The following is a 23142-nucleotide window of genomic DNA, read 5'->3' on the forward strand; positions in this document are numbered from 1 at the left end:
TCCATTTTCAAATGGTTCCAATTGTTAGGAAGTTCTTCATTTTGATGAACTGAAATAAACTTCCTTTTAAACCCACCTATAGTTTCTTTCTAATGTTACACCATAAATCAACACTTGATTCTATTTAGCAAATACAACAAGAAATAAAATAGAGCTCTGTTGTGTCCTGATAATACTTCACAGATGCCAGTATCTCTAGTACTGGTAGCTCTTCACAAAGAGCTATGACTTGATAATTCTTTGCTATGTGACAAAGCTGAAGATGAGTTTATCTGAATTTTTCTAGACTGGTCTTCAGACCACTCATATGCAACCAATAACTGGACCCACACTTAGAATATCTAGAATTTTGTTTGTATTTCTTTAGCTTAGCCTTTTGTGTCACTTCCATGGTGTGATGACATTTAGGAGCTGTGGTCCCTCAATCAGCTGCCAAAGTAATCACTCCTCTACTTAACAAACTCTATTGGTCCCCTTCTATCTCTAGGACCAAGTATAAGACTTTTTATTTGGCTCTCAAAGTCCTTTAAAAGGTGGCCCCAACCTACCTTCTATTCCAACTTTATATATTATGCACTTTTTGGCTTAACACAGTGATTTAGACAGTATTTAACAAAATCTTTATTCATTTGTTTATTCATTCATTCATTCAGTGCCTATCTAGGCTTTGTGTTTGGCTCACAGAAAGTGATTAATTAAAGATTGATTTATTAGTAGACTTTAAATTCACTTTTTTACTGTCTCAAGCCCACTTTGCTGCTGCTCAGCTAACCATACCACACTGTATCCATGGTGCTTAGTACAGTTACTGGCACAGGCTAAATGTTTTTTCATTCACTCATGACATTAATTCATTCATAAAGAATTACGAATAATAATTCATATTTTTATATTAAGATTTGCAAAATGCTTTCTTCACAACAACCCTGTGAAATAAAAATGTGAGCTTTATCACAGTAATCACAGAGGCACAATGATTTTGCCTATGGTCACACAGGTTGTGAATTTTATAGCAAGAATTTTAACCAAGGTGTTCTGACTCTTTATATCCTGTATCTTGTGCTTTTCCACTACCCTAGTCACTTAAGAGAGGAATGGAAGAGGAAATGAGACAATGGAACAGTAAAGAGGATGGGTGGAGAGAGACAGAAACAGAAACAAACAGAGTAAGAAAAATGTAAAGACACTACAAAAAATAAAATGGACCAAGAGTTTTAAAAATAAACCAGAGACTACTTTGTTGACAACTCCTAATTCCCTGAACTGTGTATTCTTATATGCACTCTCCTCATCCCACACACTTGGGCTTGAAAAGGAGCCTCTTGGGTCACACTAATGGAAAAAGGGGTTAAAAAAGAGCTCAAAAGTGCTGTTTGATTGGCCTCTATCCTCCAGATTTTCCAAAAGGAAATATGGTCTTGTCTCCCAGCCAGGAAGAAAGATAGATCCACAAAGCAGTGTTGTTATCTACAACTGCCTCATATTGAAATATCCCGGAGGGAAAGAGCTTCAACCTTTAATTTTCAGTTCAGTCCAACTCAGTAAGCATTTAGTGCACATTCAATATGTGAAAGAGAGTTAGGGATATAACTACAAAATAAATCGACTCAGTCTTCAACTTACATTCTAGATCCTCTGAGCACTAAAAGTTTGACACTGTCTCAAAGCCTAACCAATACCATTTCAAGAAGGTACTTGAAACACTTTACAAGTTCTTGTATTTTTCTGAAACCATTCATTTTTGTCATTACAGCATAATAGTATTCTATTATCTTACTTCACTACCATTTGTTTCCCTAGTCCCTGATTGATGAGCACCTCCCCCATATATATATGAAAACATATAAAAACACACATACAGTAACTATAAGTTTTAAGATCAACTTTAAGCAAATAAGTTATTCTGACTGTTCTAACTATCCAAACTAATTATAAGGGACATATGAAGATATTATCTGTATCCAAAGAAAGAATTGATAAATAGAAGTATAGACTGGTTTTAAATATATCATATATATACATATTTGCATCTAATGGTTATCGTCTCTAGGATGGCATGGAGGGAGGAAAGAAAAAAAAAGGGGAGAAAGAAATTTACATAACTTTTTTGTATATTTAAAAGAATAGCAAGTTATATGCTGTGCATTTGCAATTTTGTGTGTGATCTTATTTTTATTATATTATGTAATGGAAATGCTTGTTTTATTCCATAAAACAAAAATAAAATAAAATTTTTAAAAAGTATAAAAATGGACAACTTTGAAAGTTTTATTCTGATCAGTATAATGAATAGCATGACTCCAGTAGAATAATGATGATGAAGGTGATGGACTCTATGCAAATGAGACATAGATTTGTGGACATAATTAATATGGGAATTTGATGGAGTTTTGCATGTGTATACATATATATTCATGGTTACATTTTTATACTCATACATTTATATACAAACACATATGAGTACAACATATATGATACATGTTGTAATTACATTATGTTCCAAATGTAATCTGAATTATATAAATGTTTTTCCTTCTCAGTAGGGATTGGGAGAGATAAAAGAAAATAAATTGTTCTAAATTGAAAAAATAAACACTTTATTTTCTTTGGCAGCATGAACAATAACTTTTAAAATAGTACAAATTCTATTATGAATACCTTCTTTTCTCTGAAGTGAAATGAATACCTTCTTTTCTCTGAAGTGACCAACCATTAGTGAGTAATCCCCAAAGATAATAATGAAAAATAGATTTTGTATTTTAATAGAACTTTTGTTTTGGAATTTTTTGTTAAGGAAATGGCATTTCTAGTTTATTTGGATGGAATAATTATAGGACCATAAAAATAATTTTTATTTCCTTCAAGTACATACTCAATAGATTCTTAATGATTTATGGATTAACTAAAACATGTTAAGAAGGAAATCGTTTTATCATTACTTCTCTAGAGAAAAGAGTATAGTCCCAGAGACATGGAACTGAAGTTAGAATGGGGAGAGACAAGTAGGAGGAAGAAGGAGTTCTGGTGGGAAGTTGAGGTAAGAGAGTCTTCCATACTGGGATTTTCCCTTCCATGATGGCTGATATTACTTGTGCTGTCTTGTACAAAAGTTCTAAAAAGATTTTTGAGGTTTGTGGGAAGCTTTTTACTTTTATTTTATTTTTAAGTTTTATTTTTATAATAGTTTTTTATTTTTCAAAATATATGCAAATAAAGTTTTCAACCTTCAGCCCTGCAAAACCTTGTGCTCCAAATTTCTCTCTTTTTTCTCCCTCCCAAGACAGTAAGCAATCCAATATAGATTAAATATGTGCAGTTCTTCCAAACATATTTCCACATGTATCATGCTGCACGAGGAAAATCAGAACAAAAAGAAAAAAAAATATGAAAGAAGAAAACAAGCAAACAACAACAACAAAGATGAAAATACTATGTTGCGATCAACATTCAATCCCCATAGTCCTCTCTGGATGCAGATGGCTCTCTCCATCACAAGCCTATTGGAACTGGCCTGAATTACCTTACTATTGAAAAGTGCCAAATCCATCACAATTGATCATCACATAATCATCTTGTTGCTGTGTACAGTGTTTTTTTTGTGAACTTATGTGAATTGACTCACTTCACTCAGTATCAATTCATATAAGTCTCTTCAGGCCTTTCTGAAATCATTCTGCTGATTATTTCTTATAGAACAATAATATTCCATAATGTTCATAGACGATAACTTATTCAGCCATTCCTCAAGTAATGGGCATGCACTCAGTTTTCAGTTCCTTGCCGCCACAAAAAGAGCTGCTACAAACATTTTTTGCATATATGGTCCTTTCCCCTTTTTTATGCTCTCTTTGGGATATAGACCAAGTAGAGACACTGCTGGATCAAAGAGTATGTCCAGTTTGAAAGCCCTTTGAGAATAGGGCAAGCTTTTTATTTAGGGACATCTGTAAAGCATTACTGTGGCTATTTGTTTTACGGATCAGATCATTTTTGACAAGCATTCTGGTAATCCTTTTGGGTGATATGTTTGAAAATTTAAATCTTACATTATGGAAATAAAATCTCTGGATAAACTTATTTTAAGGCCTAAGGTTTAGAAGAAGGAAGAGAAGTATTCTTCTGGCAGCATTTGGTGGAGAAGACTTAGATACAGGGGGGATTCAAGCTCAGGACTATAGATCATTAGAAACATTTTAAACTTTTAGAGTTGGAATGGACTTCTTTTTTTATTATTATTATAGCTTTTTATTTAGAAGTTATATGCATAGGTAAATTTATAGCATTGACAATTGCCAAACCTTTTGTTCCAATTTTTCCCCTCCTTCCCCCTACCTCTCTCCCAGGTTGACCAATATGTGTTAAATATGTTAAAATATAAATTGAATACAATATAAGTATACATGTCTAAACAGTTATTTTGCTGTACAAAAAGAATCGAACTCTGAAATAGCATACAATTAGCCTATGAAGGAAATAAAAAATACAGGCAGACAAAAATAGAGGGATTGGGAATTCTATGTAATGGTTCTTAGTCATTTCTAGAGTTCTTTCACTGGGTATAACTGGTTCAATTCATTCCTGCTCCATTGGAACTGATTTAGTTCATTTCATTGCTGGAGATGGCCAGGTCCATCAGAATTGATCATCATACAGTATTGTTGTTGAAGTATATAATGAACTCCTGGTCCTGCTCATTTCACTCAGCATCAATTCATGTAAGTCTCTCCAGGCCTTTCTGAAATCATCCTGCTGGTCATTTCTTACAGAACAATAATATTCCATAATATTCATATACCACAATTTGGAATGGACTTCTTAAGAGGAATATGGTATTTCTTTTATTTCTTTTGGAGGATGGAATATTATGTGTATGTTCTATTTGGATTCTGCCCTCTTAGATAAAGGAGAGAATGATGACAAAGGCAAGAAGACAAACAATGCTATCTCCTAGGAATTTGTGAGCAGAGTTCTAGGTGGTGGTGATTACATCCAATTGATTGAGTGTATATAGTAGATTTTAAATTAGATCAATTGGATAAATCCTAAGAAGCCAAAAGTTGTACATACTAGGAAGAAGAAAAAAAACATGATTCCCAGGAAAGCTCTGGGTGATTGCTGTCATGAGAACTTTGTAACTGAATTTGGTGTGAAATTTTGGGGACTAGTTAGAGATTTTGAAGATTGATTATGAGTTGCCCAGTTTTGCACTGAGCAGATTATTTTGGTGGACTTATATTATTTTTGCATTAATTCTTTTTTTTTATGCATAAACCCTTGCAAAACTCAGCTGGATATTAGAATATATAGCAAAAAGATAGAGAAGAGAGACAAGTTTTACAGTGAGAACATAAAGAAAAAAATTGAAAGCCATTTTTGGTTTGTAAGAGTGGGGACCAGACTATGGTGTATACCAATACCAGGTGTATACCTGAGAAGTTAGGACTTAAATTACTACTGAAGTTAGCTTTAAGGATAGATTTTTTTTCCTCCCTATTAGGATCAGAAAGATAGAGATAAGATTCCTTTCCTCACAAGAACCATGCATTCTCACCTCACCTCTATGTTTTATAATCCCCAGTTTGTTTCAGAGTTAAGCTTACATGTCATCTACTGCATGAGATCTTCCCTGATTTTCCCCAGATGGTATTTTCATTCCTGTAACTTACCTTATATTTATGTGGCATATCTAACCACTTGGGGGAGCTTGTGAATGAGTTTAAGCTCTAGAAGCATTACTGGGTTGTTATGGTGGAGTCATTTTGCCAGCTACATATTCACAGTTGAACTACCTTTACTGCTAGATGTACAGCATCCTCACTAGCCTCTCTCCTCAGAGGTTAGGTTTTGCATCATGGCTGGAAAGTCTTAACTCATTCTCATTGAAATATCAGTTTTTATTTCCCTATGACATATTGCTTCATCATTTACCCAAAGTAAAGAAATTTAGGGTATTTTTCAGATATCTTCAGATACCAAGGCTTGAGAAAATTCAATATTCCTCGTAACATTTTATTTTTGGTTCAGCCTTCAGTTCAGCTTACCTGAACAAATATGTTTCCTCTCTGAAAGGATAATGTTCCTGTTCCCCTACCTGCTCTCATCTATAGAGCTGCACATTAGATAAAATGCAATATTCTGGGTAATTTTGTTGTTAACCCACAGTTTTTATCATGGTCTTTATTTAAGACAGGAAATAAACATCTGGAAAAAGAATTCAATTTCCAACCCATGCTGCGTCATGAACAATTTTATATACTAGCTGATGCCTTCATTGTTAGTCTGCTGTGCATGTGTATTGTCTTCACTTCCTCCTTTCCCCTCTAAGATGAGACTTTGAAACATGGAGGAAAAGCTTTAGGTAACTCTTACAAAAGCAGTGTTTTTTGTTCCCCTGTGTCATAATGCTTTTGCTTTGCTGCCTTCTTTTCCTAAAAGAGAAAAAAATCAAAGGATATTTCAAGTATTTTTACAGAGCTTGCAAAAGTCAAATGCTACCCACTCTTCTCACATTGCTCTACTGGACTCAGCCTCCAATTCAGCTCAATTGACAAATATTTCTCATCTTTGAAAAAGGAAATTCTCTCTTCTCTTTCATCTATATAAAATCCGTGAATTAAGTAAACTTAAAGTCTGGTCCATTTTGCTGCTCACCAACAATTTTGTTGCTGATATATCTTAACTTTTAGACAGAAAAGAAAAGAAAAGAAGGGAGAAGATTCTTTTTCTATCCACTTATTTCAGCTTTGATGAACAAGGCAGATTCAGTCTAGTACATTCTTGAAATGTCTTCATTATCCCTACTTCAGATCATTGATTCTCCCAGCAGCTGCTTGCAATGGCTCCCAGTGTCTTTCTTCCTATAGTTTTTGTCTTCTTTTCTTCTAAAGTCCCTTAAAGTTTAAGGGAGTTTGTCTCAGGTCAAATTCAAGACTACTAGAACTTGAGAAATGTTGGGCAAAACCCATTAACCAGTCAGTAGCAACCTGTCACCCCTGATAATTCATCAACCTACCACTAAAGGTGAGGCCCAAAAGTTGTGATTAATATATATATATATATATATATATATATATATACATACATATACACACACACACACACACTCCCATATACATAATCATATGCCTACATATATGTGTATATAGCATATATGCACATATACTTTATATTCACTTATATTTATAATGTAAAGGCATATATGTATGTATCTGTGTGGTCTCCCTCTTTGAGAGTAGAAAGTACTTCACTTATATCTTGGTATGCACAGAAGTTGGCATATTATAGGTGCTTAATAAATGTTTGCTGATTGATTTTCTCATCGACCTCAAAAGCAGAAATTAAATTCATTGCTATTAAATCTAAACATTAGCTCCTGCTCAGAATTCCAGCCTTTTCAGATCTTTTGGGGCTCTAGTTTTTGTAGCTACCACTTTTTACTTAATGTAATATGAAAATTCAGTGTTTTCCATCTTTGTCTTCATCCTAAGCTATTGATAAAGATATTGTTTAGAAAAGAGCTCTAAAGCATTCAATTAGATAATTCTCTTGGGATTGATAGCAATTATTATTAATTAGCATACTTTGAATCAGATTTTCATTCAATTCCAAAACTACCTAACTGAACTCTAACTCAGTCTACCACTTTTCATCTTGTCCACAAGGATGTCAAAAATGATTTTGTCAAATACCTTGACAAAAATCAGTTATATGAAGTCTATACTGTTTTATCTGCCAGTCTAATATCCTGTCAAAATAGTAGATGACATTATAGTCCAGCCCAGTTGACTCATACTTAGTTTTTTTTTTTTTTTATTGCTGAAGCAATTGGGGTTAAGTAACTTTCCTGGGGTCACACAGTTAGGAAGTGTTAAGTGTCTGAGGTCAGATTTGAACTCAGGTCCTCCTGAATTCAGAGCTGTATCCATTGCACCACCTAACTGCCCCTCATAATCAGCATTTGATAATTTATAAAGGTTATCAGCTCAAAGTGTTTTTTGAACTTTAAAAGCAAGTCTTTGGTTTCTCCAAATTAGACTGTTAAACATGGCCATAAAGAAAAACCTATTAAACCTCTCTAACTTATCCACACACAAAGTTATTAAAAGCTTACAGAGCTAAGGAAATGCATATTTCTAGGCAAGGGTAGAGGAGGGAGAGTCTTCCATTAGGTTTAAGAATCCCTGGTGTGAAATTCCTTCTATTGATGCATATTGACAATTATCTGTAACAGTCAGTTGGTCAATCCACAAGCATTTATCAAGCATTTACTTCTGCCAGATACTTTGCTAAATCCTAAAGATATAAATATTCAAGCAAAAAGATAACCCAGGGAATTTATATTTTAATGCAGGAAGATAATACATAAAAGGATGCTAAAAACCTATGAGTGGAGGAGAAGGAGGTGGTTGAGGAGATGGTGACTAAGTCTAGATAATAAAGGATTACTAGTTTGGGACCCTTGTTTCAATGGAGGTTTTGGGAAGAGCTCACTAAAGAGCTCCCAGAGTCAGGGAGGACCTAGGGCAGCATTCTCCATGATAAGCCTGGAGAATGAGGGATGGCTGACAGCCAGAATGGCATTTGACTATTAGATTCTCATTTCATAGAAAGTGTAGTTTATAGGAAAGGGCAATAAAGAGGGATAGAGTAGATCTGAGATGGAATCCCAGCTCTACCACCTCCTCTCTATGTGACTTTATGCAATTCTCTGGGCCTCTATTTCTTGATCTGTTGATATCTAAGACCCTCCCTTCCACCTCTAAACCATTTTAACTAGGCAATCTTGCCATGCTCCTTACTCTTGCCCAAAATAATCTCCTCAACTGAGTTAGCCAAATTCCTAAAATTCAACCACTACAGATTCATTTCCTGTGAGTTAAAGAATTGTCTTGAGAAAGTCTCTTTTTATAATTCAAACACTCCTGGCAGAAACAACATTTCAATTTATCATCCATAAACCCCTTAGGACAAAATTGTTTTTGAGATAAGAGCTACTTCCTTTGTAAGTTCCTAGAAATATTTGACATAAAAGGAAAACAAATATTCGATTATTAAGTTCTTATTATCTGCCAGGCTAAGTGCTTTATAAATTTTTTTTTCATTTGATTCTCATAACAACACTATGAAGTAAGTGCTTTTAGTATTCCCATTTTACTGTTGAAGTAATTGAGACAGACAGAAGTTGAGTGACTTGGTTGGAGTCACACAGCTAATATGTATCTGAAGATGAATTTGAACTCAGGTTTTTCTGACCAGTGCAATCCTATCTACCATACAACCTAGCTGCCTTATGGATGGAAAAGATTAAGGGAAAATCAGGATCATGAGTTGTGGCCCTAAGATAAATATGTAAATATAGTGCCTATTTATTTAACATATGGTTTAGGGAAACGGGAAGAGCATTTGAAGAAGCATAGCATGGGAGAATAATATTATATTATCTTTCTTGAGGCCCAATGAGATTATTCTTATTAATTTAACTTTAGAAGAAAATGAGAGGTAGATAGAATACACAGTTTATGACAACTCTTTATTTTATGGGTAGTTGGAGAACATAAACAGTGAAGAAGGAAAAACAAATGGTTTGAAGGAGCTTGTTCTATTCATGGACAGCAAAATATGTTCTTAAATGTCCAAAGAAAGGGGACTCTTTGGCTGTTCCAAATTCAACTGATAGATCAATATGATAAAAACTGGGAATCTTAAATAGAAATTGTCACAACTAATAATTCTGAAGATTTGGACAAATGGTGCAAAATTTACCTCAGATATATATTTTTTTAGAGTGGAGGTTGTAGGCCAGAAGCTATACAAGAACTCACTTGGGATCTGGTCTATGGGATATATTCTCATTTTAATCACTTGCTCTTCTAATGGGTGCAAACCTTAGTTATTTCTCTGCTGTTGAAGGATGGCAAGTACCATCAATTCTGTCTAAATATTGGCATCCAGGCACAAAACCAGTTACCCCAACCTTGGTACTGCTCTTACTTCAGATAGTCTAGACCAAGAAGGACCACTGAATTTAGAGAGGTTAAATTGAAAAAAAGTCAATACCCTATCTCAGGCTAGCCAGTGTTATTCCTATATTTGTTTTGTGGGTGGGGTGACACAGAGTGACAAAGAAGAATAAGACAGGGTCCAGGGTTATCCTTTATTGTGGATCCAGGAAAAATATCTCTGACTGTATCTTCATTTAATAGAACAAAGGGAGGGAGATGAATTAGATAATTTATGACTATGAAATACAAACATTTTACTTAACTCCTTTCTTTTTTTCCATTGAACAATCTCCAATCCTACTCTGCATAGGCATAGAATTAAACACCTACCATAATTTCCCATTGATTTAATAAACCTTTCTACATAGGGCTAAAGGAGGAATATTTGTTATTTCATTTAATTGGATTATATGCATGTATGTGTGTGTATGTATGAGTGTATGTATGAATTTGAGGGTATTTTATCAGTCTATCAGTCTAGGGAACAACAAAGGTAGAAAGTTTTTGCACTGATATATTAATAACAATCAACAATTGCATGTGCCATTTAGAGTGAAGGGAGTATAGGTATGAGAAGCCAGAAAAATTAAGAGACTAAAATATTTTCTAGATTGTTTACTCTTCAACACATGCAACCTGTGTTCTAGGCTAGGCTGTAGGATGTTGCTCTTTCATTTCATTTCATTCCATTTATTTATTTATTTAAATCTATTTATCTATCTATCTATTTATTTATTTTTTGCTGAGGCAATTGAGGTTAAGTGACTTGCCTAAGGTCAAACAGACAGGAAGTGTTTTTTGAGCCATATTTGAACTTAGGTCCTCTTGACTTCAGTTACGTTTCCATAGGAGTCATTGGAAAAATATTCTCTGATCTGGCTGAAGGCTTCCTCAAACCTCCTTAAACTATGAGACAATACTCCATCTATAAACCTTATAATGAAAAAAAATTAAATCAATATAAACTCTATTTAAATACTAAACAACTCTATTTAAATTCATGTTTAAACTGATATCAACAACTAGCTGCCCCCTGGTCTTTTATTTTTAAAAATAAGGATTATGTATCGCTTTTTTATGGCCATTTTTAATATCACGGGCTTCCCCGCCTTCAATTGAATCCTCCTTGATAACAAAGACAATAACACAATTAAGCCACAGCAGCAGACTACATGGTGACCACATTTGTCCAGACACCCCCTACCTTCTACACTGAGTAGGGAGAGAAGTGTCACAATGGGTTCTCTAGGACCATTATTGGTTTTTCATCACCAAGAGTTCAGCTCAGTAGATTTTTTTTGTCTGAACATGAGAGATGAAATGATATAACACGGCTTCATGAATAGCTGATTTTTCTTTTGCTCTCAGAGTCTACTCTTGGCTGAATGTTGGGAGATTAGTGCAGAATCATTAAGGTGCAATATCCTATTAAGAAAAGAAAACTCACATGTGCCTGAGCAGATGTTCGGTGCACTGTACCAGGACAATTCCATCAAATGGGGAATGTTCACATACCGTGCCACAGACTCCATCTCGACCCACCACAAACTGGAAGGGAAATAGGGAAAGTTACAAGTTGCCCAGATGATGTCTACTGTTTCAGACTCTGTAGCGTGGCAGATTCTCTTTTTGGGTCAGCTGGGTTAGGATGCCAGAAATCACCACTTACCTCTAAGGACTAACTCTTCTCCATATGTCTCAGAGCAAAAGAAACAATAATAAAAAAAAGATCCTTCTCACACCAACAATTCCATTTCTATAATAATCAACAATAATAATTAACAGCAATAATAATAATTCAAATTCCTTTATGCCTTTAAGGTGTAGCCTCAGTTTTTTCATCTGTAAAATAAAATTAGGGGTAGCTAGGTGGCACAATGAATAGAGAGAACCAACCCTGGAGTCAGGAGAACCTGAATTCAAATTTGACCCTCAGACATTTATTAGCTGTGTGCTAGTCGTTTAACCTCGTTGCTTCTTCTCCCATCCCAAAATGAAACTATTGGAATACATGATCTGCATGACCCTCCCAGCAAAGCACTTTTGTCATCCCAACTCTGAATGATTAGGGTAGATAGTGTACATATAACAATACTAACAATAATAACACACCTAAGCTTAGCACATGTTATGTCGTCTGATTCTCATAGCAACTCTGTCAAGCTGGTGCTCGTTTTTTCCCTATTTTACAGATGAGGAAATTGAGTTCAAGGAATCTATCCAACTTACCTAGGGCACAGGTCTTCCCGTTACCAAATCCAAGACTATTATACACATGAAAATTGGGCTTGTGGAGAAGGAACTTAGACTTACCCACAATGGGCAGAGCCAGGACTCCATTTGGGGACTTTAGCTCTAAATGAAAATGGTCTTTAATTTTGAAGTTTTATACATAAGTCTTAAAGGATATATCTATAGCTATATCTATAGATATGTCTATATATCCCTTTTAACATTGGTATTTTTCTTCAAATCCATATAACTATTTGGAATTGCTGCTTTGTGGTCATGTTTAATGGTGATTTAAATGAATATATATATATGTATATATATATATATATATAAAAGTTTTCATTTTAAAAGGGAAGATATTCTCCCTATTACTCTTTCTGTACTCTCTATTACACTTATTACTCTAGATTACTCTAAAGATACTGAATTAGTTCTACTCTATTGGGACCAGCACTTAAAAGACAAAATAGTAATTACTCAAACTTGCAGGGAGCTAATTTCCTGACAGTTAAATTTCATTACTCTTGTGAATGTGCAGGAGCTGAATAAAAATGCCTATTGGTATAGTCAGTAAAATGTAGTATATAGAGAGCAAGCACTGAAACCAAGATGACTTAAATGCAAGTCCCATCTCTGACACCTACTGGCTGTATGTTTCTGAGCAAATCACTTCATCTCTCGTGATCTAGGCAACTTTCTAAGACTATAGGTTATAAGAAAGGTATCAGAAGGTATATGTTATTGTAGACAATTTTTATTTTGCCTGGGAGTTCCCCATACCAATGAACTCACAGGTTCAGTTTCTCTCCCCCTATTGGTCTACTCACAATTGAAAGGAAAAAAAAGGTTGCAAGAAATCCCTTGAGATGAGAGAGAGAAGAGATTTTCTGCTCCCAACTCTGTAGTAAATTGAGTAAATAAGTCTCTTTAATTGGGCTACCTCAGTTCTGTTATGTGTCAAAAGTCCTATTGTGTATTTTAATGGTTAAAAAGTGTCCATCTTTCTTCAACAATCTTTTAATCTTTCTCCTAAAATCCAATCAGAAAATGTTCAAGATCTGAACTTTTTTGTATTAGCCAGGCTTAAAGCCCAGTCAGGTCATGAAGGCTATTGCTAATGGTCCTCAAAGCATCTTCCCTAAGCGCAAATCACCAGGAAGCTCCTCTCAGCATTCTATTTTTAAAGAGGAAAAATAACCATAATCTGTAAAATTATTTAAAAAACCACAAATAAGTAGGGTAAATAAGGACTTGGATAACAAACTCCAGAGAATTAAGAAAGAAGAGGAGAAAACCTGTCATAGAATAGTAACAGTAATATTTTTTATATGGTACCTTAAGGTTTACTGAGAGACCCTGTGGAGTAGTAGACAGTCTTGGGCTTGGAATCAGGAAGACCTCTGTTTATATTCCAACTCTGACATGTACTAGTTGTATGACTAGGCAAATTATTGAAACACTGCATGCCTCCTTAATAGTCTACCTCATAAATCATAGAGAGATTGCAGACTGTGTTGGGGGAGAGAATTCCTACTGATGAAATAACAAACATTTTGAATTTTTTCATTAAAATTTTTCAAGATACTTTCCTCCCAACAATCCTGAGTAATAGGTAGAACAAATGTTATTATTCTTATTTTACACATGAGGAAACTGAAGGTTAGAGGGTGGTATAAATATGGTAGAATATTCCACTTCTTGAAGGCAGAAACTGGTTTATTTTAGTATTTGTATGCCTAGTACTTAGCATAGTGCTTGATACATAATAATCACTTAATAAATATTTGTTGATTGAAATAGCTTCACAAATTATGTAGATAGATCCAAAATAGATTATTAATAAAACTGAGTCATATCTCTAAACTTTGAGTCTGACAACAAGAAAGAGAACTAAGCTTACAAACTGTGGGTGGGAGCTATAATGCTCTTGTTAGAAACTGCCCTGAACCCAGTATCCCACAGAACTCACCTTGGAGAACAATTCTTAATTACATATACTTTTGCCAAACCCTATTGGTGATAATTGAGGATGTATTATTTAATTATATTTATTTATATTCTATAATAACATACATATATAATATAATAAAATAATCTATTTAATTAGATAATATAGTTTGAACATCTAAGCTCAGAGCCCATTTAATCCATTTTACATACCTAGGAAAAGAGGTAAAGTGCTTTGCAATAAGCATTCCAGGTAGGATTTGAACCAAGTCCTCTGAGCCTAGTACTCTTTCTACTCTATCAAGCTGCCACCCTGGGCCAGCAGCAATCCCATTTGGAGTCTTACCTGCATGGACTTGTCATACCATCGATTTGCCCCGTTTTTGCCATGCCCCCCTCCATGAAGGAGCTGAAGGGCCATGTTAGTGTCATTGAGCTCCATGCCTCCTGGGGCGTCCAAACACACCAAGCAGATACACCGCTCAATCATGTCCAAAGAGTCCCGGTTGGTGGAATCTGGGAGGGACAATGGGGACGGGTCAGCACATCATACTCGTTCCCAAACCTGATACCCTCAAGGCCCCAGATGCAGCAGAAAACAGGGTCAGATCCAGTACCATCTCTCCAGAGGTGTGGTTGGGTTTTTTGACCCATCTAGCATCTGGCACAGTTAGTCTGTCATTATTGTGTGTTCACTAGTTTGAAAGGTCAGAAGATGCTTTGATACAGAGAATGAGCCATGTCTTCATCCCTAGGATTATGTTAATTGCTTCTAACCTTCAGAGGTCATTAAACTTACCACCATCACTTCCAACATCCCGGCAGCATCACACGAACAAGTGGAGCTTGATCTTGTTCTTAAATACCATAAGGCAATGGAATTGTCAGAGTTGGGAAAGAATTTGGGAATTTTGTCCAACTTTTTTATTATTTATAATAATTAGCATTTCTTAATTAAATGATTAATAACTCAATTATTTATAAATAAGACTCAGAGAGGTGAAAGCCTTGTGACTTCACTTTGCTAACGCCAGGTCCTGATGTCTACCAGCCGCTGCAAGAACATCCCTCTCCATCTTTGCTGCCTAATCCTGGGACAGAAATGTCTTCAGTATCAAGTTCATATCTTCAACTGGCTGCAGATCCCAATGCAGCTTTTCCTTTCTTGTGGTTGGTCTTGTTACAGTGGGAGGCCAAGTCTGTATCAGAAAGGAGCTGACCTATAAAAGCACAGCTTTCCTACCAGACTACTGTGCCTTCTTTGCAGATTCCCTACAGAACCCTAATGGTGGAAGGGCAACTACATTGCCACAACATTCTTTTAGATCTTCATCCTTGTCAGTCTAGATTTTTGTAGTGTTAAGCCCTCAATCTTTCTTTTTTTCTTTCTCTTTCTGTTTCTCAAAGGTGCTAGCTTTTGGATGGTGAAAAATAATAACTAGTGTTCCTATAGTGCTTTAAGGTTTGCAAAATACTTTAAGTGGTTTATTTCATTCTATCCTCATGACAGATTTCTGAGATTGGTGCTATTATTACCTCCATTTTATAGATGAGAAAACTGAGGCTTAGAAAAGTTAAATGTTCAGGGTCACACAACTAATGGTTGTCTGAGGTAGTATTACAGAATCAAAAGATTGGGCCTGCAAATAGGATGAAAATACTGGCTCTTCAGACTCTCTAGACATTGTCTTCATCATACCTTAATTGTCTTCTTGTCCTGCAAATTTCCTCATCTTCCATGGTCTCCTCATTCTGCAACATCCTTCTGCCTCTGTATCACTCTTCTTCCTGAACCTCTATTTGGAGGAAAGGCTCAGGCCAGTTATCTGGTATTCCTCTTGTGATTTCCTTTTGTCTCTAGATGTCGACTCTGACCTATCCATCTACCAATAAGTATCTTGCTCTAATCCGTTTCTTTCCAGCTTTCCTTCATGTGTTGTCTGATCCCATTAGATTGTCAATTCCTTATTCTGATTAACAAAATGACCAACCACAGATGCAAAGGACCCATGATAAAACATGCTCTCCATCTCAGAGAAAGAGAGAAAAGAAAGAGAGAGACAAAAAGTGAAAGAGAGAGAGAGAGAGAGAGAGAGAGAGAGAGAGAGAGAGAGAGAGAGAGAGAGAAAGAGAGAGAACACACTAATAGACTCAGTACAGATGGGAAGCTATTGGATATGACTAATGCAGTTTTTTTGTTTTGCTTGAGTATAACATTTGGAACAAATTCATTTATTTATTTGCTTGTTTATTGCCTTTTCAATTCAAAAAGAAGCAGGGAGTGAGGGAGATAATTCAGAATTGAAAATAAAATAAATTTGAATTAGAAAAAAAAAGTAAGCTCCTTGAAGTCAGAAATTTTGTTTTTTGTTTTTTGGTTTTTTGCTTGTATTTTTATTCCTAGTGCTTAGTGTCTGGCACACATTTGCTGACTAACTGAATGAGAAAAAGTAAATGGATTTTTAAACTAAGAGGTAATTGACTACCTTGGAGAAAGTAGTTTCAGTGGACTGATAGCTCTACAAGCCAGATTAATCAATTTTGACAAACCTCAGTGGCTTCTATAGCCAATGGCTTAATGCAGAGTCATTTCTACACAAAATGGAGGATTGAGTTCTGGTTAGTCCTTCACTGTCAGGAAAGATTGCCTCTGACATTCAGAATCATTTTTCAAGCTACTAACAGGGTATCTCCATCTGGTTGGCTTATTGGTACTTTAAAACCAACCTGTTCAAAACTGAACACATCATCTTCCATCTCAAAAGTTGCTTCTCTTCCCAAATTTCCTATTTCTTGTGATGATATTCTCCTGTCAAACCAGGTTGGACACAAAAATTCATTTTTGTTTCTCCTCTCATCCTCCATTCTTATACTTAATAAATGCCCTGGGTTTATTGATTCAGCCTTCACAATATTTTTCCCATCCTCTATGCTCACGTGGCCACCACTCTAGTTTAGTTCTTGTCTAGATTTTTATATTAGCTAGTTAACTGGTTTTCTTTCCTCCAGGCTCTCTTTTCTCCAAACCATTCTTCATAACTGCTAAATTAATCTTCCTAATGCAAAGACCTGTTCATTTTGCTAAAAAATCTTAAGTTCTTTTCCTCTAGGAAAAAATATAAATGCCTTAATTCAAAGCGTCCATAGTATGATTATATTCTACCTTTCCTGCCCAATTTCACCCCATTCCCCTTGACATAGTTTGCATTCTTTTGAAAGCAGGTGACTAACTGAAAATATTCTCCTGTCTGCATTCTCACATCTCCATCCATTTGGTTGGGCTGCTCCCATGAGCGGACTTCTGTGACACACTTCTGCCCACTGAAATCCTTTAAGACCAAGCTCAGATTTCATCTCTCATAGGAATGAAGACTCTCCTTATCTTTCTGGCTAAAAGTGATCTGTTGCCTCAAATTTCTTGTAATGCCTTATCTGGACCACTCTTTTATCCTTAACACATCCCACCTTGTATTCTATTTATTTCTACAGATGGTTTATCTTTTCTACTAGTCTCTAAGCTGTGTTTCATTTTTATCTCCTTGGTGTTGATTATGGTGGCTTATGCATAGGAAACACCTAAAGAGCATTGATGAATTGACTTTGTTAAATGCTGTCTAAAGCATGGGCCATATTCTCTGCTTTCATCAACAAGTTGGTGTTGGGTGCTTCCTCTGTGCCCTGGGAACAGAGGAGAAGACAGAGTTCTTTCTCTCAAGTGCTTCTAGTAGTGTTGGAGAGATGGATTACACAAAGAAAACACTAGGAATAATAAGAACTTCTATTTGATAGCATTTAATACAATAGATAGAATACTAGATCTGCAGTCAGGACCTAAATTCAAGTCCAATCTTAATTATGTATAATCTGTGTGAGACTGGGCAAGTAATTTAACCATTGTCTTCTTCAGTTTCCTCATTTGTAAAATGGGAACAATAATAACATCTACTTATCAGGGTTATTGTAAAGATTAAATAGATAATATTTCTAAAGTACTTTGTAAATCTTAAAGCTTATATAAATGAGAGAGATTATTATTTAAAAATTTGTTGTTTATTATTAATGGTCCTTTCTCCCTGATATATAAGAAAGCACACTGGACATGGACTCAGAAGATCTAGGTTGAAGTGCTAGATCTGTCCTTGACTAACTCTATGACTCTGAGTTTGTAAGCTCCTTTACAGTTCAAAGCCTCAGTTTGCTTATCTGTAAAATGGGGCCATTGAATGAAATCATTTCATTGTGTGAAGGAATAAGACTGAACATCAAGCTATCAGCTATGGATGAGATATGCATCACAGATTCATAGAAGGAGGGATCAATGTGGACTGTCACTGAAGATAAGGCTTGTGTTGGATCTTAAAGGATCTTAAGACCACAGATCTATTAGGGAACCTCCAAGGTTGTAACCCTTTCACCATCCAGCCTTGTAGAGGTGAAGGGACTTATTCAGCATCATCCAAGTTGTCAGCTTTGAAGAGGAAACTGGATCCCAGGTGATCTGATTTCAGAGCTGGTGCTCTTTCTACTGTGCTGTACTACCCTGGTAGGATTCATAATCATAGTCACAGGACTCGGTTAAGGACTAGGATACACATGTTGCTTCCCCCCATGTAGGTGAAGATGTGGTATTGGGCATGGCGTTCTAGACAGGGGATGGCATGAGACGTAGGAACCGAGGAAATGCAAAGTCTCTTTGCAGATAAAGTCAACGGTCTTTGTTAAGAACTAGTAGAGAATAAAACTGGAAATACAGGTTTGAGCTATATTGCAGAAGATCTTGAATACTAGGCTAAGACACTTAAGATTTATCCTGAGCTGGAGAATGACATGGTGACCCGTCCAGCAGGTCATCAAAGTGTGGGTCCTGAGGCTGGACATTTGTCTGTAAGGCTAGGCCTGAAAAGGGATGGGGTTAGAAATGAGGAGGGAGACGAGCTGAGGTGGAGCAAGGTCTCAGTTTAATGAATGAAGAGGGTCTAGTTAAATATGATTTCTGAGTGGGGGGTTGCAATGTAAAGAATGTCAGACCACAGGTGTGGCTGACATCCTGGGGTATACTTGTTATCTAGATCCTGGGCAGAGATGACCAATTTCTTGGGACACACATTATCTTATCTCAGGAATTTAGGGTGTTTGCTAACTGTAGTCACGTTCTTCTTAGCTCTTTGTCTCCTGTCTCCAAGGACATGGTCTCTGGCAACATGGCAAAAATGGGAGGAAGTTTAATCTGGTGTGATCTGCAGAATGAAGCGGAGGCAAGGAGACCAGCTAGGAGGCTGCTGCAGTGGACCAAGCTGCATCATGCATGCTGGCTGAATGAATTCCTAGGCTCCAATGGATATGTATAGGTGGAGTGTTAAGAGCATGTATTTGATGGGAACTCCTTTTGACATTGCATGTGCAAATAACAACCTGGCCAAGCCTGGACCTGATGGGAGTGTAATGAGCCATTAAATTCTAGCTCTGGGACCTGCTGCAGTTATGTGCCCTTCAAAACCAGGTCCAAGGAGAAGGACAAAGTCCAACCAAGTCTTTCAGGCATCTGAGAGCTAAGGCCACTTTTCTTGGCCCTTTTGCAAATATATCAATGGTCCCTCTAGTCAAGGTCCTGCAGTAAACTTAGAACCCTCATTAAGGCAGGACCATTTCTGCACCAGACAATATATTGGGTTCTGGGCAAGCCCTTATAGGAAAGAAAAACAAAGCATGATGACTTCTTGGGAAAGAAGGGTATTCTGTGGGCATATTTGGGAATAAGGTGGAGGCTTCTTTCCTTCCTTCCCCTTGGGATATGAATAACTTAGGGGTGGTCCCAGCATTCCAGGTCTAATAGGCAGAAGCGAACATTACACAAATTTTGGTAATGTGGATGAAGCTTGACAGGGTCCCAATTTAATCAGATAGAATAAAAATCTGAATTCCATGCCTGAAATGGAAAAGCAAAATGGCCTTGCAAATGAACCCAAACATGCACAGGGAGCAGATCAGTCAAATGCTGACAAGTTTATCATGTAAAGAAGAAAATGAGCTGCACCCAAACTCACCCACCGTGACTTGGGCCAGAGGAAAAAAAAATCCAGGCATAATGAAAACAAGGGGCAGGCAAAAAGGAAAATGAAGCAAGAACTGTTTTTCTTGTTACACCCTCATCTGGCATATTGAGTCCCATTTAATATGGTAAATCAATCTTCTCCCAAAGAACCACTGCTTAATAGGAAGAGGTGGGCGTTGAGTAATATCAGGCTTATCGGCTCTGCCATCAGAGCCAGATTAAGTGACAAGAGGAAAAATGATCCTTTCAATACAAAGATTTCAGCCACCACTTGGGTTTTGTGATCCCAGTTCAATTCTGAGCAGAGACTATTATTTAACGAGACTGCTTCAAATGGAAAGTAAAGGTTCTTCAAACTACAACATTGGGGAATTAGAAAGAGAAATGGTTTCCTCCGCTTCTGTATGAAAGTGAAGTTAGAAAAACCATAGGATAAATAGGAATATAGCAATTACTCTGCTGTATTGTTAGTTCTCCTTTGGGGCTGATGTTCAACTCATAGGAAACAATCTTTTAGATGTCACTAAACTGGCACCTTAATGTTCAAAATAGTTCAGGGAGTGGGGAGAGAAGAGATTCTAAACCTGAAGAGAAGTAAGGGATGATTTGGGGATTGATATGAAAGTGATGGCTACAATACGGGCTGGCAGTGCTTTCTATTTTAAGGCACTTGTACTTCTTGACAGAGATGTAAAATCATGTGATTTAATATGATTATTCCAGGAGGAGAGAACTCAAGGAGATAAAGGCTTCTCCATTGCTAAACAATGTAAATTAAATCTAGGATAACTATAAGAAAAGGGCTTAGCTGGGGAAGAGGTATTGGGATGGAAATAGGAGGAAAAGGGCACTGGGAGTTACCAGTTCAACTTGATTCAATTGGGAACCCCCCCAAAAATTGTCAAGCTTCTTCTATGGATATCCTTCTTTAAAATTTTCTTCCAATGCCATGGAGGTGATACCAGGTTCTCAAAAATCAGGAATTCTGGAAAGTTTCACAAAGTGGAAAAGACTGATTGCAGGTTTGGTAGCCAAGGATCAACCTAGTTGAGACTGAAAAGATTTAGCCTCAAGTTTGCCATAGAATGATGCACATTTTTAAAGCTGTAAAATCTAAGTGTAATCTGCACCAATGCAGGAATTATTTACACTGATGCAATTAACACAAATCTTTAATATCTAAGTATGTGTATGTGTAAGCACTACACTATATACATGGGTCCCAAAGATGAGTATACCACAGACCCTGCCCTCAAGGAGCTTAGAATTTAATAGAAATATTGAGGGAAGAAAATATATATATATAATATGTGTGTGTGTATACATATATATATATATATATACACATATGTATATATGAATAACTATGATAAAGAAAGGGTGTGCTAAAGAGAAAACTATTACTTTCAACTTAAGGTCTTAGAGAAAGCTTTATGGAGTAGATGACACCTAAGGTCTTCAAGTAATAAAGGAGCGCCAACAAAGATGGTAGATAAAAAATGGTTGGATTACTTTGAAGGTCATTTATTTGAACTCATTGGTTTTACATATCATGAAACTGACAATTGGTCTGATTTGACCAGAGCCACATGGGTTAGGAAGAACAGATCTAGGATTTTAATACAACATCTTGACTTTTCCTACTTCACTACATTGCCTCTCTCATGGAGGATAATGTAAGTAAAAACATGGAGATGGAAGAGGACAGGACAAGAATAAGGAACCATGAGTGATTCGATTTGGGTAGGATGTAAAATAGGTGAAGGAGAGCAATAGAAAATAAAGCTGAAAAAGTGGGTTGGAGTCAGATTATGCAAGACTTCGAATATAAGGAATTTATGCTTTATTTGGCAAATAATTTGAAATCCCTGAAAATTCTTGAGCAGTGAGGGACTTTACAATTTTGTTTTTTATCCTCACAACAACATTGGGAGTTAAGCAATCTAAGGCAGACAGAGGTACCTAGGGTCATTCAGTGAGTGTCTGAGGCTGGATTTGAATTCATATCTTCCTGACTCCAGATCCAGCACTCTAACCTATATACAAATGAGGTAGGTGAAGGCATAAAAACCATTGGTTTCTATGGGAATGGAAAACAAGAGCTAATGTTAATATATAATGGAAAGATATCTGACTGGAGAGAGGAAAGGATGTTTCAAAGTAGGCTCTCAAGTTTTTAGCTTTCTAGGTGATGGAGAGAATGATGATATCACAAAAGAAATGGAGAAATCTAGGGAGCTGAGTTCAGTTTTGAACATGAATTTGGCTCAATTTTTTATTAAAACTTCTTAGTAGATCTATTTGGAAAGTAAATAGAAACATAAAACTCTGATCCTCAGAGGTGAAGAATTTAGAATGTCTTGGTAAATGTGGAAATTGTCTTCAGAGAGGTGATAGAAAAAAACCAAAGAAATTAATGAAATCATCAAGGGAAGGAATGGAGAGAGAAAATAGGGCCAAGGACACTCACCGGTAAAGAAGCAAAAAGATAATGAGGAGATAGCAAAGAATACAGAGGAAGAGTTAAACAATTACGCAGACAATCATGGGATTGCAGTGCCATGGGAGCCAATGGAGGATGTGTCAAGGAAGGCATGGTCAAGAGCATCATGTCAAGAACAAGAACAGGAAATTGGATTTAGAAGAAGGTCATTAGGAACATTGGAGAGAGTAGTTTCAATAGAGCGATGGGGAGGAAAGATTGAGAAATAAGTGATTAGAAGTAAAGTCAGCAAGTATAGGCTGTTTTCTAAAAGTTTGGCAAATTGGTAACTTGAGAGGATTTGGGGATTTAAGGAAACTCTATTATTAAGGCTTCAGGAGCTGTAAGCATGTTTGTAGGCCAGGAGGAAGTAACAATAGTAGAGAAAGGGAAAATTAGAGATGCAAAAGAGGGATAGTTGAAAGAGC

General features: G+C 36.2%; 1 protein-coding gene across 1 annotated transcript in view; it reads right to left on the minus strand.

Moving 5' to 3' along the window:
• CHAT (choline O-acetyltransferase) overlaps positions 1-23142 on the minus strand; it is a 79206-nt gene that overhangs the window by 24201 nt on the left and 31863 nt on the right. Inside the window, exons 6-7 of the mRNA XM_051973824.1 lie at positions 14527-14696; positions 11449-11549 (exon numbers count right to left, since the gene is read on the minus strand). Of these exons, the coding sequence (XP_051829784.1) occupies positions 11449-11549; positions 14527-14696 (271 nt within the window). The remainder of the gene's footprint in view (positions 1-11448; positions 11550-14526; positions 14697-23142) is intronic.

This window comes from Antechinus flavipes, chromosome 2 (genome assembly GCF_016432865.1).
Source record: "Antechinus flavipes isolate AdamAnt ecotype Samford, QLD, Australia chromosome 2, AdamAnt_v2, whole genome shotgun sequence".
Lineage (NCBI taxonomy): Eukaryota > Metazoa > Chordata > Mammalia > Dasyuromorphia > Dasyuridae > Antechinus > Antechinus flavipes.